The sequence below is a fragment of the Aythya fuligula genome, chromosome 12, assembly GCF_009819795.1.
Source record: "Aythya fuligula isolate bAytFul2 chromosome 12, bAytFul2.pri, whole genome shotgun sequence".
Taxonomy (NCBI): Eukaryota; Metazoa; Chordata; class Aves; order Anseriformes; family Anatidae; genus Aythya; species Aythya fuligula.
Window position 1 is genome coordinate 7,089,279 of NC_045570.1, and position 15,391 is coordinate 7,104,669.

The 15,391-nt window shown below is 39.9% G+C and overlaps 1 protein-coding gene across 1 annotated transcript in view; it reads left to right on the forward strand.

Moving 5' to 3' along the window:
* SLC6A2 (solute carrier family 6 member 2) overlaps positions 1 to 15,391 on the forward strand; it is a 66,587-nt gene that overhangs the window by 33,928 nt on the left and 17,268 nt on the right. Inside the window, exons 4-9 of the mRNA XM_032195755.1 lie at positions 2,592 to 2,730; positions 3,571 to 3,705; positions 7,822 to 7,925; positions 9,666 to 9,790; positions 10,515 to 10,627; positions 13,933 to 14,061. Of these exons, the coding sequence (XP_032051646.1) occupies positions 2,592 to 2,730; positions 3,571 to 3,705; positions 7,822 to 7,925; positions 9,666 to 9,790; positions 10,515 to 10,627; positions 13,933 to 14,061 (745 nt within the window). The remainder of the gene's footprint in view (positions 1 to 2,591; positions 2,731 to 3,570; positions 3,706 to 7,821; positions 7,926 to 9,665; positions 9,791 to 10,514; positions 10,628 to 13,932; positions 14,062 to 15,391) is intronic.

Consider the following 15,391-nt stretch of genomic DNA (forward strand, 5'->3'; position numbering starts at 1 on the left):
AGCACTCATGAACTACTTCCCAGCAATTCTCAAAAAAGGCAGCTTTCAGAGGTCACAAGGGGTAAAAAAAAAAAAAAAAAAAAAAAAAAAAAAAAAAAAAAAAAGAAGAGGAAGCAAAACCTGCCAGGATTAGAGCTCAGACACAGCAATTGTTTATGAAGATTCCCTTGCTTAGCTGCTCAGTTACACAGCTGTTTTGACTGGTTACGAAAGTATTTTTCTCTTCTTTTTTTATGATCCCTTACCCTGATTACGGGAGCAGACCTCTTATTTTGGAGATTCTCCTGAAAATCCTGGGAATCCCACACTGGAAATGGCAGTTCTGGCAAGTGTTCCGAACAGCAAGACAGAGCGCTAGCTGCTTCTTGGAAAGCAAACAGAAGGAAGCAGGCTTCTTTACGAATCCAGAAAAATATTTGGGCAAGAAGAATAAAAAGCTAAATGGGCACAAAGTATGCAAGTGCAGATTCAGTTTTTCTGAGGGTACATCTACAAAGTGTAAGCCAAAGGACTTTCTTTACAACCTCCAACTGTAATAGTGATAACGGTGTGGCTGTGGTAGCAGATTGCCAAATCCCTCCGAAGACTCTGGACAAATGATCTTATGTGAGGTCTGTGAAGCTTTTCCCAGCTTCACATATTGTTGCCAGCCTGGTTAAATGTAAAATGGAATCAGGCATCTGTGCCCAGAACCCATTTACACCTCTGCATCCCCCATGAAAATACACCCTGCTAGTAGAACCACAGGTAGCTTCTGTTCATACTAAGGAAAAGCTGAGCAACGTCCACCTACTTATTTACATGTAAAGATACAGGTTTCTGGGTGAGATACCAAAAAGCCTGGCTCTCTCACTGTTTTACGGTTTCCACAGGTACCAGTTGGTGACAGCTGCAGTGTTGTACGAGTTAAACTGCTCTCATACCTTCTAACCAGGAAGGTTCTTTGACTGGATGCCGCAGACACATGGTCATTACCCTTTTAAAGCCTCACGTGTTATTAGCCTTACAATGCAACAGAAACATATCAGCTGCCTAATTTAGGAGGATGCTTTCTAAAAGCATCTCTTATTCAACTGGGGATAAATAATAGAAACAGACCAAGAATACAGCATTCCTTATTAAATGTCAAAAACTACAGAACCAGAACTGTTACAGTTCTTAGCTGATCGTACCTTGATACCTTAGGGATGAAACAGGAATCACACACAACTACTTCATATTACTAGATGGATGGTACCAATAGGCCTTTATTTTCCTAGTGTGTTTCTACAGTTTCAGTAGTACAGAAACATTTTTGCGTTTTTCCCACTTAAGTTGACACAGGTTTGGCTCTATCTTAGAGCTCATTCAGCTCTATTTGACTCATCTCTGGCTTGGTAAGACAATTGCTTAAGTTAACTCTGAAGTACGTGGACAGCTAGTGGGGTGGGAACTCCTCAGGCTTTACTCTCTACGTGTCTGCAGTAATGCAGGGTGACTCCGTACTTCAGTTTCTCCAAACTGTAATTATCTTCATAAAATACACCGGAGTCCACTGCTGAGAAGGGAGTCTTTGACTTGTGTCGTCATAGTGCTAAGAGCAGCCAACAGAGTACAACTGTCTATTTTACCCAAGCAGTGCATGGCAAGTAAAGGTAACAGAGACAGGAGAGGAGCCAAGGTCACAATGATTTGTTCTGAATGGGCACTGAAACACTAGGGATTGCACCCCCAAGCCAACCTCAACTAGATGCCTATCAGAATTAGATTTGAATAAGCAGCAAGAAACCCTTCAAGTGCATAGAAGGGAGTTGAAGGGAGATCCACTCTAACATCCCACTCACACCCCTCAGCCTGTTGCACTCAATGTGTTTTGACATCTCTTGTAGATGTCACCAGCCCTCTGGAGAAATACTCCTTTCTACACTTCATTTCACACTTCATAGATCCCCAAAGAATTAGCCTGCCCTGGTAAGCAACAGAATTTCTTCTACTGTTGTTCCATTACCTCAGCAAACAGCACAGAGCACTAATACCAATTTTAGATTTACCAACTGTTGCTTTTCCTATCTGACCACTTCTCCCACTTGCAGCCTTACAACAGCCTATCCAAGACATTGAAAGTAACTTCAGAACTGCCCAAGGTGCAGAAAGCCAGCTGCTGCTTATCTAGAATCACAGAATATTTAGGTTGAAAGGGATCCGTAAGAGATTTCTAATACAACTCCTTACCCAAAGCAAGGTTAACTTCAAAACTGAAATTACTCTGCTCAGGGCCTTTACTGGCCAATTTCCAAGGGTGGAGAGCATCTCTTCTGCAGCCCCTCTGGGCATCTGTTTGGTGCTCAAGGAAAAAATAAAAATAAAAAACAGAACAAAAAAGAGAGTGACACTTCCAAAACGATGGTGCTAAGCAGACACTGATGTGCCAGTGATAACATAAAGGCAGCACAACACCTGGCTTCATAAAAGAGATTTCTCTAACTGCTAGCAGTGCCAGTAGGGCAGCTACTAACACAGTGCAGCAGCTATTTGCACTGCTCACAGGATGCGAGAGATAAAAGCTTTTTCCCCCAGTGACTTCGCTTTGTTTCTGTGTATCTGGTATGTAGGCGAGGAGTTCTGCACCTGCATGAAAGCCGTGGAATCCATGACCTTGGCTTGCCTCGCTGGCAACTTTCCCTCTGCCTCTTGGTGGTGGTAATCATTCTTTTCTTTAGTCTGTGGAAAGGCGTGAAGACTTCAGGAAAGGTAGAGATAACATTGTCCTTCTATCTCAACTACATTCTTTGTCTCCTTTAAGAAGTCTCCTTATTTTAGGAAGCAAGACACTAAATCACTGCATCTGAGGGATCCTCAGGAACTAAACCATGTGAGAGGCCTTGGTATATGTACAGTGTGAATACACAGTCCAGATTCAGCCTTTATTTTATCTACAAATTCTGGTTGCATGATGTTCTGACTGGGAATGTTATTAGCATGTTATTCTCAATTCAGCATTGGTGGTCTCATCTAGAAAATACTTGGGCAGACAAAGATGTTTTGCATCGTTTCTAACGTGCCTCCAATTCCTAGCCAATGTGTTCTGTTATTCGTAGCTAATGGGATGTTTTGTTTGTTTAAGATGCTTTATTACATAAAATGCCGTGACCAGAAAAAAAAATATTACCTAAAGAAAGGAATTTGAAATTACTCTTTGACATCCCTCAGAAACCTCACCTCACCAGAAATTCTAGGGTTAGATAGCTGAGAGCTCTGTGTACAGTTTCATGAAAGTAGCACCTAACATCAGGCAATGACTGCATTATTTGGTAAACTAATAGATGGCTGAACAGCTAATGAGCAGTCTAACACACACTGGTAACATATAAGCACTCCAAGTCTTCTGCTAGTCAAAACCATCTCCTGCTGTAAATACAGATACATAGACTCTTTGTTATACTTTTTGTTGTATTTCCCCCAAGGCATCCTAAAAAGAGCTACTGCATAGAACTGAATGGACAAAACCCAGGAAGTCCCTGCTGTATTTTTCACTCATTCCTAAATCTTCTGTAACAGCTCATTAACCTCTGGGATCTCTGTTGTCTGCAGGTTGTGTGGATAACAGCCACTCTGCCTTATGTTGTACTATTTGTCTTGCTAATACACGGAATAACCCTGCCCGGTGCATACAACGGAATAAATGCATACCTGCACATAGATTTCAGAAGATTAAAAGAAGCCACAGTAAGTGTACTCTTCTGCTTTCGTTCCATGTTATTGTTAAACCTGTTACCCTTGTTATTAAAACTGAAATTATTAGAGCTAGCTGAAGATATATAGCCACACTTACAGTTTTGCATAAGCACTAGCCCGCTGTCTCTGATAGCACAGATTTCCAACGCTCTCCATAACAGGAGTATCTCAGCTTGAACCCAGATTATCCTGATTGCTAAAAAAACTGTACGAGGGCAATGTCAGGTGTGCCAGTCCCTTAAAAAGTCCATGCTTTGACTGTGCCCCCTGTAAGTTACAGTATTGTTTGCACATGGAAATTGAGTCACATAAAAATTCAGCTCTCCAAAGGCTCAGAGTTACCTCAAGCAAAAAAAATCCTTTTTAAATCACTAAGCTAAACATTTACTTGGTAAACAAAATTCCAGGCCTATGAACACAGTAGTAAACATACTAAGCCAGGACCGTCTCCGTTCATCATTGTCCTTCATATGAACGACAATCTCAACACTATGGTGCTCTTACCTTCCTATCAAAGGCAGTGTACATTTCACCATGTCATGTAACATTGCAAGATATTCTCATGAAATCCATCCAAACCAACCCAATTTGTGGAGTACTCTGGAACTAAGGATTGAGTTATTTCATCCTTTGTAAAGCAAGACCTATGAGTATAGGCATTACTCACAAAATCAGCAGCATTTCAGATCTACAAAGAACAGTGATGTGGTTAGTAGAGATAGATCGTACCATGGTTCTACTACAAAAACATCTCTGTCTTATAAACAACTCGTAGTATCTTTGTGGATAAGTCTCCAGACCATTCAAATAGATGCAAAACTGAAAAGCAAGGACACAGTTTTACAAGTATGACATGCATTCGTGAAAATTCGCAGCTTTCAGATATGCCTCTTTAGTCTGTACATCCTTGCACTACACGTTTCATATGCACATTCTAACTGGATCTTTCTAATTGTTCAGCAAAACCCACTTCAAACACTGGGCTGTGATCCCCCTTTGCCATAAAAGCAGCAGCCACCTCAGTTGCTCACATTTACGCACGTACATAAATAAATACAAAGACGTGAGGATGAACAAAGGAGCTGCTTAACTTTTTCTTATATGTTTTAAGTGCTGCTCAGAAAAAAACATCACATGTTCTGGACGTCCATGGAGCAGCGCCAGCTTGTATCAGCTCGGAGTCTAGGCCTCCATGCTCAGAGCTGCCTCTGGAAGGATACTTCTGTGCACTGCTGGTTCTTGGCTTAATGTTTCTGCAGCTGCTACTTGGCTGACCCTGAAGCTATTTGTTGCTAAGGCTACATTTTTCAGATTACTTTAATTTTTATTTTGTTTCTCTAGAATAATAAAAGTCAGAAGATCAATTATAAGAAGTTTCTCAACCTGCTTATCATGTCAGCCTTCCTCCTGCTCAGTACCTGGGCCACCTGCTGCTGCAATGGCTGCGTGTTTAATCTTTGTCTTCAGCCCCTACAGTTCCACGTCAGTGTCCCTGAATCTGATTTATTTCTTTCTCCCAAATGATTAATCTAACCAAAAAATGCCATAAGTCACAGTGATGACCTGCAGTGGGCTCTGCTAATGCTCTCATAAAAGGCATTAGAGCATCCTGATCAATGTGAAAGGTCCCCCATATTTTCTAAGGGCACGTACTGCACAGCTCTGAACAAGCCCTAAGGCACCTCAGTTTTCAGAGATACTCTTCCACAAAGGGTCCCTCTTCCAAAGAAGGGAGAAGGAAGGCGCTGGCTCCTTCACACGCCTTAACAAGTCTTCTGAAGATTATGTAACATCTAGGGGTGCACACGTTTCCTCTCCACACAGCACAGAAATTCTTTAAATCTACATATGTGAGAAAGAATAGACACAGAAGATATAATGGTATAAACAGCCACTCAAAAAACCAGAAGGATTGCTGACAACAAACTGTAAAATGTTTGTTTCTTCATTTTAATGCATATAAAAAACAGTATCTAACAATATATTAGATTGTGTATTAACCAGAAGATGTTCAGCTGAAGAGAACAGAGAATATGGACGTAAACTGCAGAAGAGCCAGCCCCACTGACCATTTCCCATCGTGTTTTGTTACATCAAAGGGAATGCTTTGCATTTAATCTTAGTTCTAATGGAACTTCTGGTTTCTGCTCTTTTTTTCTTTATCTTCAACTTCCTAGGAGCTGATAAGGAAACAAATTATGAGCCAAGGCTCTTACTGAGCAGACACAGTCCAGGATCTTAGACTTAACAGATAGTTTAACATCCATGTAGCTCACTTGCTAGGCAGCAGGTGCTAAACCCTTACTTGAATCAACAGAATTTAGGCAGATACTTAACAGTGCTTGAATAGTAAGAGAGGGGAAGTATGAGTACAACTCCATTGGCAAGACACAGAAGAGCTAGAGAGCAACTAAAAACAAATGCCCTGTGATGGAAACGCACATTTATTTATAGTTCAGGCAATTTTATTTTTTTTTAAATCGTGTACTTTAGCAACACAACATAAGTTTTGTGGGTTTTGGTGGTGGTGGTCGTGGGTTTCGTTTTTTAAAGAAAAAATATAGGAGGTTTTACATTCCTCCTGAACTCTTATACATATAAAACACACTTCAGAGAGTAAAGCCCTATTTGATCTCCACTTTTGTATGGAAACAAGGATGTAGCTGGGTATAAGAGGAATGAACAAGGAACACAGTTTACAGAATTGCACTGCTATTTAGTAAAAAAAAATCTGTGATCCTAAACTCTATTTGAACAGAAGCTTGAGAAAAAAACATATCCACCTATCCAGTGGTTTACAGTAGATTCTCTACAACTTGTTGTTCAGTTCATCTTTCAAATCATTGTCAACTCTAATAGTTCTCTCCAAATCCTGAGTTCAATAAAGAGTTCAATCTTCAGCAAGCATGAGTTGAAAGCATCTACATTGAGGAAAAATAGATCACCAGTATAAATGCTTTCATACATCATGTTAAAATGGGTTAAAACTCCCTTTCTTTGGAGTAGACCAAACACGAAAAGCTTAGCATTACCATTCCAAGGCAGGTGGAGCTTGCACCTTAGATCCCTTAGATCTAAGATCCCTTAGAGCCTCTGCTGATGCATTGGGGTCTGATTTTACAGAGATGGATGGCAATAAAATCCAATGCTTATTGTAGCCTCAAGCACTTGGGAGATTTTGCCAAAGCTGAAGATACCATTTTAAGAAAAGTTGAGGATTATTCACACCATTGACTGTTACCCTTGTGGAATTTAGAATGAAGACGTTTATTTAAATAAATACTTCTGTGTAACAACTGAATAAATGAAACCCTCATTAACCAGGGAGGACTATTTTCAGGCTTCTGATTCAGCAGACCAGCACCGTGGCATCGTTCCTGACTGCTGTCTGCACATTGTGAGTGGATGTTGGGCTGGAGAGTCACTTTAGAAAATGTTACAGCATTGAAGAAGTTTTCCCTAGTGGCCAATTCTTAAAATGACTGAGCTGCGTCTAAACTGACATTTAACAAAGTTTATCACAGGAATAACTCCTTCTCCAACTAAGGGGGAAAGAAGGTGACAAAGCTCGAATGGTTCTGTTCACAGCATGCAAGTCCTGCTTCAGCTTCTGAAGCAAGAAAGAATCGTATAAAGTGTAATTACAGTCCCATGAAGAAAGCTCTCTTATGGGAAAGAAAATGTCCTGTAACTCCTGACCTGCAAACTATTTTTAGGTTTTTGGTTGTGCATTCCAAACTAACTTGGAAAAAGAGCAAGTGGAAGTGTATTTCTGTCAGCCAGAAGAAAACTCGTGTAATCATTTCAGCACTCAACAGTTGCTCAGGAGTCCAGATCCAATCGGTATACCCCCCAGACGCAGCAGCACACATGCACTGCAGGCCTGTCCACCACTTTGGCCTTTCCCAGTTCCTGTTGAGTGATTTCAGCCCAGAAGCGTGCTCCATGCAACACTTCATGGGGGCTGCACAGCGCTTACACTCCCACAACCACGAGTACTGATCATTTATTTTCAAAAGCCAGTTTTGCCTTGTGCCATTCTCTCATTTCCCTGCTGTATCTTTTGGACTGAACTGACCCTCTGACAATGTTGGTGTCATTATGCAGGTATGGATTGATGCAGCCACTCAGATATTTTACTCCTTAGGAGCCGGGTTCGGTGTTTTAATTGCATTTGCCAGTTACAATAAGTTTGACAACAACTGCTACAGGTAAGACAGCGTAAGCTTTCATTACTGCTTCAGAATGATGCTATTTTACTCGATAAATGCAGCTGGAATAAGCAATATCTTTTTATCTTTGGTCGCTTATTAATGATGGCCAGTCTTGCGTAGACATAGCAACCAACCAAAACTTGAAACAGTCTTACTGAAATTTTGGCAACAGGAACCTGCCAAGATATCTGCTGCGCTGCAAAACAGAATGGGATTAGGCTTAGACTTTAGACAGCTGTGTAAACTCTGCTTGTGTTTGCCTTTCAAAAGTACCGTTAAGAGCAACAGTGAACATGGGATGAAAGCTTATTGGTCCAGGAACTAAAAGCAGAAGGATTCCAGTTTTTAGAACTGTTTTTGTGCTTTGGGCTTACGCTTCTGATATTTTATGTTGAGCTCCAATTTAGGAATGTATTTTAAATCAAGTTGGTTTATAACTGTTTTGCTGAATCACCGCCATGGAAATTCAACCACAGCCGCTCTGCACCTTCTGAGAACTTCCAACTTCCAGAAGGTTTGTTAACATAACGCTTTGGAATGAAAACACTTTTATTTATTTTTTTTAATTTCCCATGAAATATAAATTCAGAAAGTAAATGTAGTATAAATACATTGTGAACTGATGGATAGCAAAAATGTTCCAGTGAAAAGATGCAAGAAAACATTTAGATTTGAGCAGCTTTAAATGGATCAAAAGCCAAAATCCTTGAATACTTCCTTCCACTGACTTGAGAGAACTTTGTACTCAACACAGAATGACTGCAGAGCCTCTGATTATTCACAGTAGGTGATGTTACTGGGTTTGAGAACTTAGAATGCTAACCCCAGCAATCTTCCAAAATAACATTTATTGTCTTCTGCAGATTTTGCATTAACCTGATATAGCAGCTTCCTGTATAAATGTTTCCTCAGTCTATATCCTCAGTAATTTTGCTCCAAAACGAAAAAAATACACTTGAAATCAAGAAAACGCCACAGACTATATGTGAAATGGTATTATTTAGTTCTTAGTTTACTGTATTTGTGCAGTGTTGCTTCACAAGACTTGCCCTCCCTGTAAGGCAAACTCTTCAGGGTTTTCAGATTGTGGCAGTATCCAGAGGAGGGTAAAGTTTGGCATATGGCACCTGTGGTTTTGGGTAGTAGAAACGATGAAAGGAAACATGCTTACTCTCTTTAAGCCAATTTGTCTTAAAAGGTTGTATTATGTAAAACGTGCATTTACAGTAACATTTGTAGAGACTGATAAAGTAGTATTTTTTTTTTTCTGAAAAGCTGAGCCAGCTTCATAGATGAAGGAACCTCAGTACTGATTAATGTGTCATCCACTGCCATTACTGTGAATGGCTGCGCAGCTTGCTAAAACCACTCCTGGACCTATCTGAAAATATTCCTGAACACCTACGCATGTGAATTGCTCCTGACTAGTGTAAATACTCCTTAGTGAGGCTCTTTCTCTACAAGCCACTTCTTTGCTATGTTATGGGTACCAGGTTGATGACATCATTCCTTGATACCTTCATATAATTTTGTTCATCTTCTTTTTGAGCAGAATTTAGTTTTAAAGCAAATCAGTGAACAGAAGTAGGTCCTTTCCTAACGCGGTACGCTGATACGAGCTTTTGATCATCAGGATAACTGCAGAAATAGCATTTTCACAAGAATCTTCCTATCACTATAACAATCCCCACCATAATGCTCTTGTTTTAACCGGGCTGTTCTTCTTTCCATCACTAGGGATGCTTTGCTGACTAGTACTATTAACTGTGTCACAAGCTTCATCTCAGGATTTGCAATTTTCTCCATATTGGGCTACATGGCTCATGAGCACAAAGTTAAAATTGAGGATGTAGCCACTGAAGGTAAGAAGCGAGTTTTATACTACTTTTACTCCTTTTCATTCATCATTTCCTTGCAAATATACTTATATTTGTTTCAAACAACTGTTAAAAATTTCATGGAAGTGACCCGAATGAAATTCCTTGGAACTCAAACTACGTAAGAGGGCCCCGCTAAAATGTGAACTGTAAATTATATTGATTCATCTCAGCTCTTCTGACTCGAGATTCCCCAGCATCGTGCCCTGCACAAGTTCAGCCTCTGCAGCAAACAGGCGTTTACCACTGCCTAGTATCCTGGGGACGTGTTGCTTTTCAGTGCCATAGATAACTGTTTTGAATGCTCCTGGGGAGCCCAGCTGTAGTCCTTTCACTGGTAACAGGTGACCTGTGCTTTCAGTTCCTGTATCTCCCTTATCACATCCAAGAATTCTACTGCCAAACAGCAAAGTCCCTATCCACAGGGATCTTTCTTTACTACATAACTGAAAAACAGCTAGAAAGATCATGAATACCATAAAAGATTATTTAAAGTGCAAAAGGATGTTATAGATTTTATATGCAAAACTTTCATGAGTACATTATTAAAGTATTTTGGGTGTAGTTTTGGTATAATGCAATTTTTGTTCTAACAGCTACTCAGTGTGATGTGGACTGATGTAGGAGTCAACTTACTCATAATCTATCTTATTAAAATACACACTTCTGTGAAACACCTTTCAGTATTACTTCTACTTTTCTATTTTAGGAGCTGGTTTAGTCTTCATCCTCTATCCAGAGGCAATTTCAACTCTTTCAGGATCTACGTTTTGGGCTGTGGTATTCTTCATCATGCTTCTTACCCTTGGCATCGACAGTTCTGTGAGTAGTTTTTTCTTTCTAACTTTGACACTTTTCCTCGAGTGTTGCAAAATATAACTGGAGAAGTGTCAGCCTTAAATAAGGGTTTTGTTGCACTTCAAATAAACATTCTGTACACTCCCTGAATCTGTTTTCAGTCACAGCCAACATACCAACAGCGTTACTCCTTGCAGTGTATTTAATTAAAGACTCACAATATTTAAGAGGTTTAGGAAGAGATCAAATAATTTACAAGCCAGCAAACAATTACTCACCTCTTCTTTTTTATGACCTTAGGGAGGGGCTGTTCATCAACTTTTATTATTATTCCAAGGTATGACCCAACACCACTGCTATGAGCAATTACTACTAGGAACCTGTGATAAGATTTCGGACCCAGCTTGCAAAACACAAGCCGCAGTACAGCACTCAGTAGAGGGGTTTTTAGAAGAGATTTTCACATGTGCTGAAATTCATTAATCTGTTCAAGATAATGTCTGATTATAGCCTGGCTTTTTTTCTTTTTTCCTACAGATAGTGAGAGAAAATTTCCTGTAAATTTAATTTAATAATTGCATCAGAATATTTCCATAGTCGTTTGATATTATATTCCAATATAATTCCTAACTATACAAAATGAAGACTGGGAAATACTGAAACACCTCTGTTTTCACAATAAGGACATAACAATTAAGAATGAGCAGTGCTGTGCTTCTCTCTGCAGCTAAACTCAGTATTAAGCTTGGCTTTTTGGCTGTTATTCAACACTAAAGGAGTGCATCTGGTATTTCTAGTGTGATGACTTGGTTTGTACCATGACATTCAGGATCACAGAAACTTCAGCCCTACAGAAAATATCCCAATGTCCCATAACAACACTTGCACTGCTTTGCTCTTGCCAAAGAGGTGAAGACATCCCATTATATTTAGCTTAAAAGTTTATTAATTTGGGGGAAAAACAAACAGGATCTTTGAAGAATAGTCAACAATGAACACTCATCATTTTTGATAGCGTGGGGGGTTCTGTCTAAGGCACAAAGCACTGCAGTTCTGAACATGCAGAGCTGATCTAGGAATTTACTGCTGGAAGTGACAAGTTCATTTTCAAGGACAAGAAAGGCAAAGAATGAACTCGCATGGAAAAGAGCAAAACTATGATGAGATTACAGAAGAAATCCATGATAATCATTGGCAAATAGCTGAATGAGATCTTATAAAGTGAGATCTGAGTTGTAAATGTCAGATTCCGGTCTAAATGTTTCTCAAGTGTGTGGATTTGAGAATTCCAGCTCAGGCTCAATGAAGTTTATCTTAACCTACACACTAAAATCTCCTTTCCTCTTTAAAAGTTTAAGGCAAGATTGCAGCTGGTTTTGTAGCTTGGACATTTTTCAACTATAAGCAAGCATGAAAGAAAGGAAAGCTTCAGCACAGTGGAAGGACATGAATGACCAGTAGAAACAGGGCAGTATTGAGAAAAATGCACATAAGAGTTTAGATCCAAGACTATTACCTGCACAACAGTAGTAAATTCAAGCAATGTTTAGAAACATTTGGGTGACAAAGATGAGGATTTAGATTGCAGAACACACTCTTCCTACAAGTGGAGAAAACTGTTTCTTGGGGAGATAATTAAAATACTAGATGCTGAAAACCTGTGGCCAAGTTAGCTGTGTCTTCCTAACAAACAGGTTGAGTAAAGAAGGAAGAGGAGGGATTTGCTTGTTCATACTTTGCTCTTTTTTTTTAATCATTTACCTAAGATAACTGGAGTCACGCAGTATCTGTTATGGGTGGTCTTCTCAACTCTCCCCCCACTTGACTGATCAAGCCCCTGAAGGGAAAATTAATTTTTTTAAACCTAAAAAATCAAATAAGCCCAAGAGTAAAGATGAAGAATTACATACAACCACTTGTATTCATGTGCATAAACCTGCACAGGCACAGAAATGCAGACATCAATACAAAAATGTAGCTGTCCAAATGTTTAAGGAAAGAGAAATCCAATCATGTAAGCTTCAGCAAGCAACAATGAAAAGGACAGGAAATGGAAGAAATGTTTGCAAACACTTTTTGGAGTATATATCTAGCTTGACACGGGGAATTAACCAGTGGAATAAACAGTGGCACATAAAGAATTGGTTCTCAGCCAAAATTATCCAGACCATCTCTTTCCACTTCAACTTCTCCACTCTCATTAAAGTGTCAACACAGTAACAACATCTGAGCCCAGCAAGCAGTGGCTGGGCTTAACAGCACAGCGCTCCATTGTGCCCCCCATTCCCTCCCCGAGGACAGTAAGCACAAGCCCACGCTACGATTTGTGACCTTGGTTGTGAGCATTAGTTACCTTTAATAAAAAGTGCTCCACCGTCCCCAGCAACTTGGCTTTGAGTGGAATCATTCATATTCTATAGAGAAAACTCTGCTGCTGTTTGAACCAGAAATGCTCATTTCATCAGATTGTTATAGGAAACAGACACAATATGTCAGCACAGACTAACTCTCACATGGCACCAAGCACTCCAGGTTTTGCTATGATCTTTCAGCATCATGAAAAGCATTACCAAGTTTATTTACAAACAAACTTATCATGACAGGACACTGGGATTCATTCCCCCATGACTTTTTGGTTGAGAAGAATGCTTTCATTAGTAGAAAGAAATTAAAATTCATAGTAACCTATATATATATAATACAGCAATTTCCATGGAAATTTGGAAAGTGCATTTCCTACATTAAAATACAACAAAACCAAATCAAAGCTAATATTCAGAATTGAATTCTACACAGGAACAAATTCTACAAAGAAACAAAAATTCTTTCATGCTGTCAACAGAAAAACGACATGAAGCTTGCTATGCAGTGAGGCTTCCAGGTCTGTAAAGATTTCTATCAAACTGGAGGTGGTTAACCCATGGCTAACCTGAATCTTTGTTCAGTAGATCTTCCCTGGGTGTGTGTGAAGTACGGTGTCTCTCTTTATACCTAAAGTCTCTTAGAGAGTTAAATTACTTCTGATAAGACTTCTTCCCGGATTTTATATGAATGGATGTTATCTTTCCCAACATACTGCCTTACTATCTCTCTGTCCTGGTGAGGCAGCAGAGGATACAGCAGTGAAACGACCATGGCTCTAGATGGCCAAATCCCTGCCTCAGTTCTGTACCAGGGGACAATCAGTTGTACCTCTGAACACGTACAGCTGAAATGTCAGCAGCCATGCAGTGGTTGGGAATGAATTACACAAGCTGCCTATATCCTTTGCTCTGTATGTAAAATATGTCAGCACGGTTTAACGAGAACTCCTGCCTTCCCTTCCTCAGATGGGCGGAATGGAGGCTGTCATCACTGGCTTGGCGGACGACTTCCAAATTCTGAAGCAGCACAGAAAGCTCTTCACCTTTGGTGTGTCATTTGGCACTTTCCTACTTGCCCTTTTTTGCATTACCAATGTAAGTACAACAAAAATTTCCATCACAAATACCTTTAAAATGCAGTTAACCTCATCAGCTGGAAATATCAAGGGGCTCAGGTGGCTCTTTTGGTTATAGAGAAATTTTAATTCTTAAACAACCTTATGGTCAGAATGTTACTTTCAGTCTTACCTACACGATGCTTCTCTGCTCTTTTTGGACAAGTTTATTAGCTACCATCTGAACCTACAAGCCTCTGTTTCAAAGAACTGTTTGTGTTCTTAGTGTTGGGGAAAGGTCATATTAAACAGAATTATGTTGAATACTTATTCCTCTGTGAGGAACTAAGGATTTTGCATGACCAGTCCATCAGACATCTGGCTATTTTCTTTGTGAAGCAAATAAGAAGCCTTTGCTTCAAGCGAAGGGACTTTAGAAAAATGATCTCCTCCCTCCATGTGTTTCTTAATGTTCCTAGATCTGATTTCTTATTCTGAACATCATAAAATGACACATAACTTACCCTGAACATCTAGTAAGCTGTTTTTTCACACCACCACTACCCTGAGATTTCTTCATCCTGAATGATTTGCCTCACCAGGCTTTTGACAACTAACTGAAGGATGAGAACCACAGTCTACTAGGTTGGATGTCCTGCAGTAAGAGAACCTTCTGATTTTTACCAAAAAGCAAGAATTTCTGTAAGCAAAGATATCAAAACTGCCAGAGAACAAGGAAAACATGAGGTAGCCGCAATGAAAATAGATGTGCTAAACCTCTCTCCCTCCCTAGAAATGGTTTCCAGACATATTGAGGTTACTGAAATGGCATTAATTTAAGATAACAAAGCTCTACGTACACCAGAAGACTACCCCAATAATTTTACCCTCATTTTCTCAAACTGGAAAATATTGGAGACACTAAAAATACGTGCATTTCAAGTTTGTCCTTTTAAAGCCACGCCATCTCCATTGTTACCTAAAGACCTCAACATGCCCCTTCTTCATCCTCAGTTTTGATTGGAAAAAAAAATTTTTAAGTGCAATATCAGAACAACCTCAGTGGGTAAGAACCGAGGTGCCGATGGGTGCGATCCCAGTGCCTTCAGGCAGGCTGACGCGGTTCCAGCCAGCAGCCTGGCTGCAGCTTTCACATAACGGCACCTGTTTGGAATGAAGTCCCCCCGGCAGCTGGAATGCACTGAACTGCCCGCGCTCATCCAGATGTCCGGGTTCACGTGGCCGGAGAACATTTCTAATGTGCGCAAGTTACGAAGAAAGCCCCTTGTGATACCATCACATTAAATTGATTGATTTTGTGCTCTGAAAACTTGAGGCTGTATTTTCAAAACAAGTCTCTTACAAAAGCA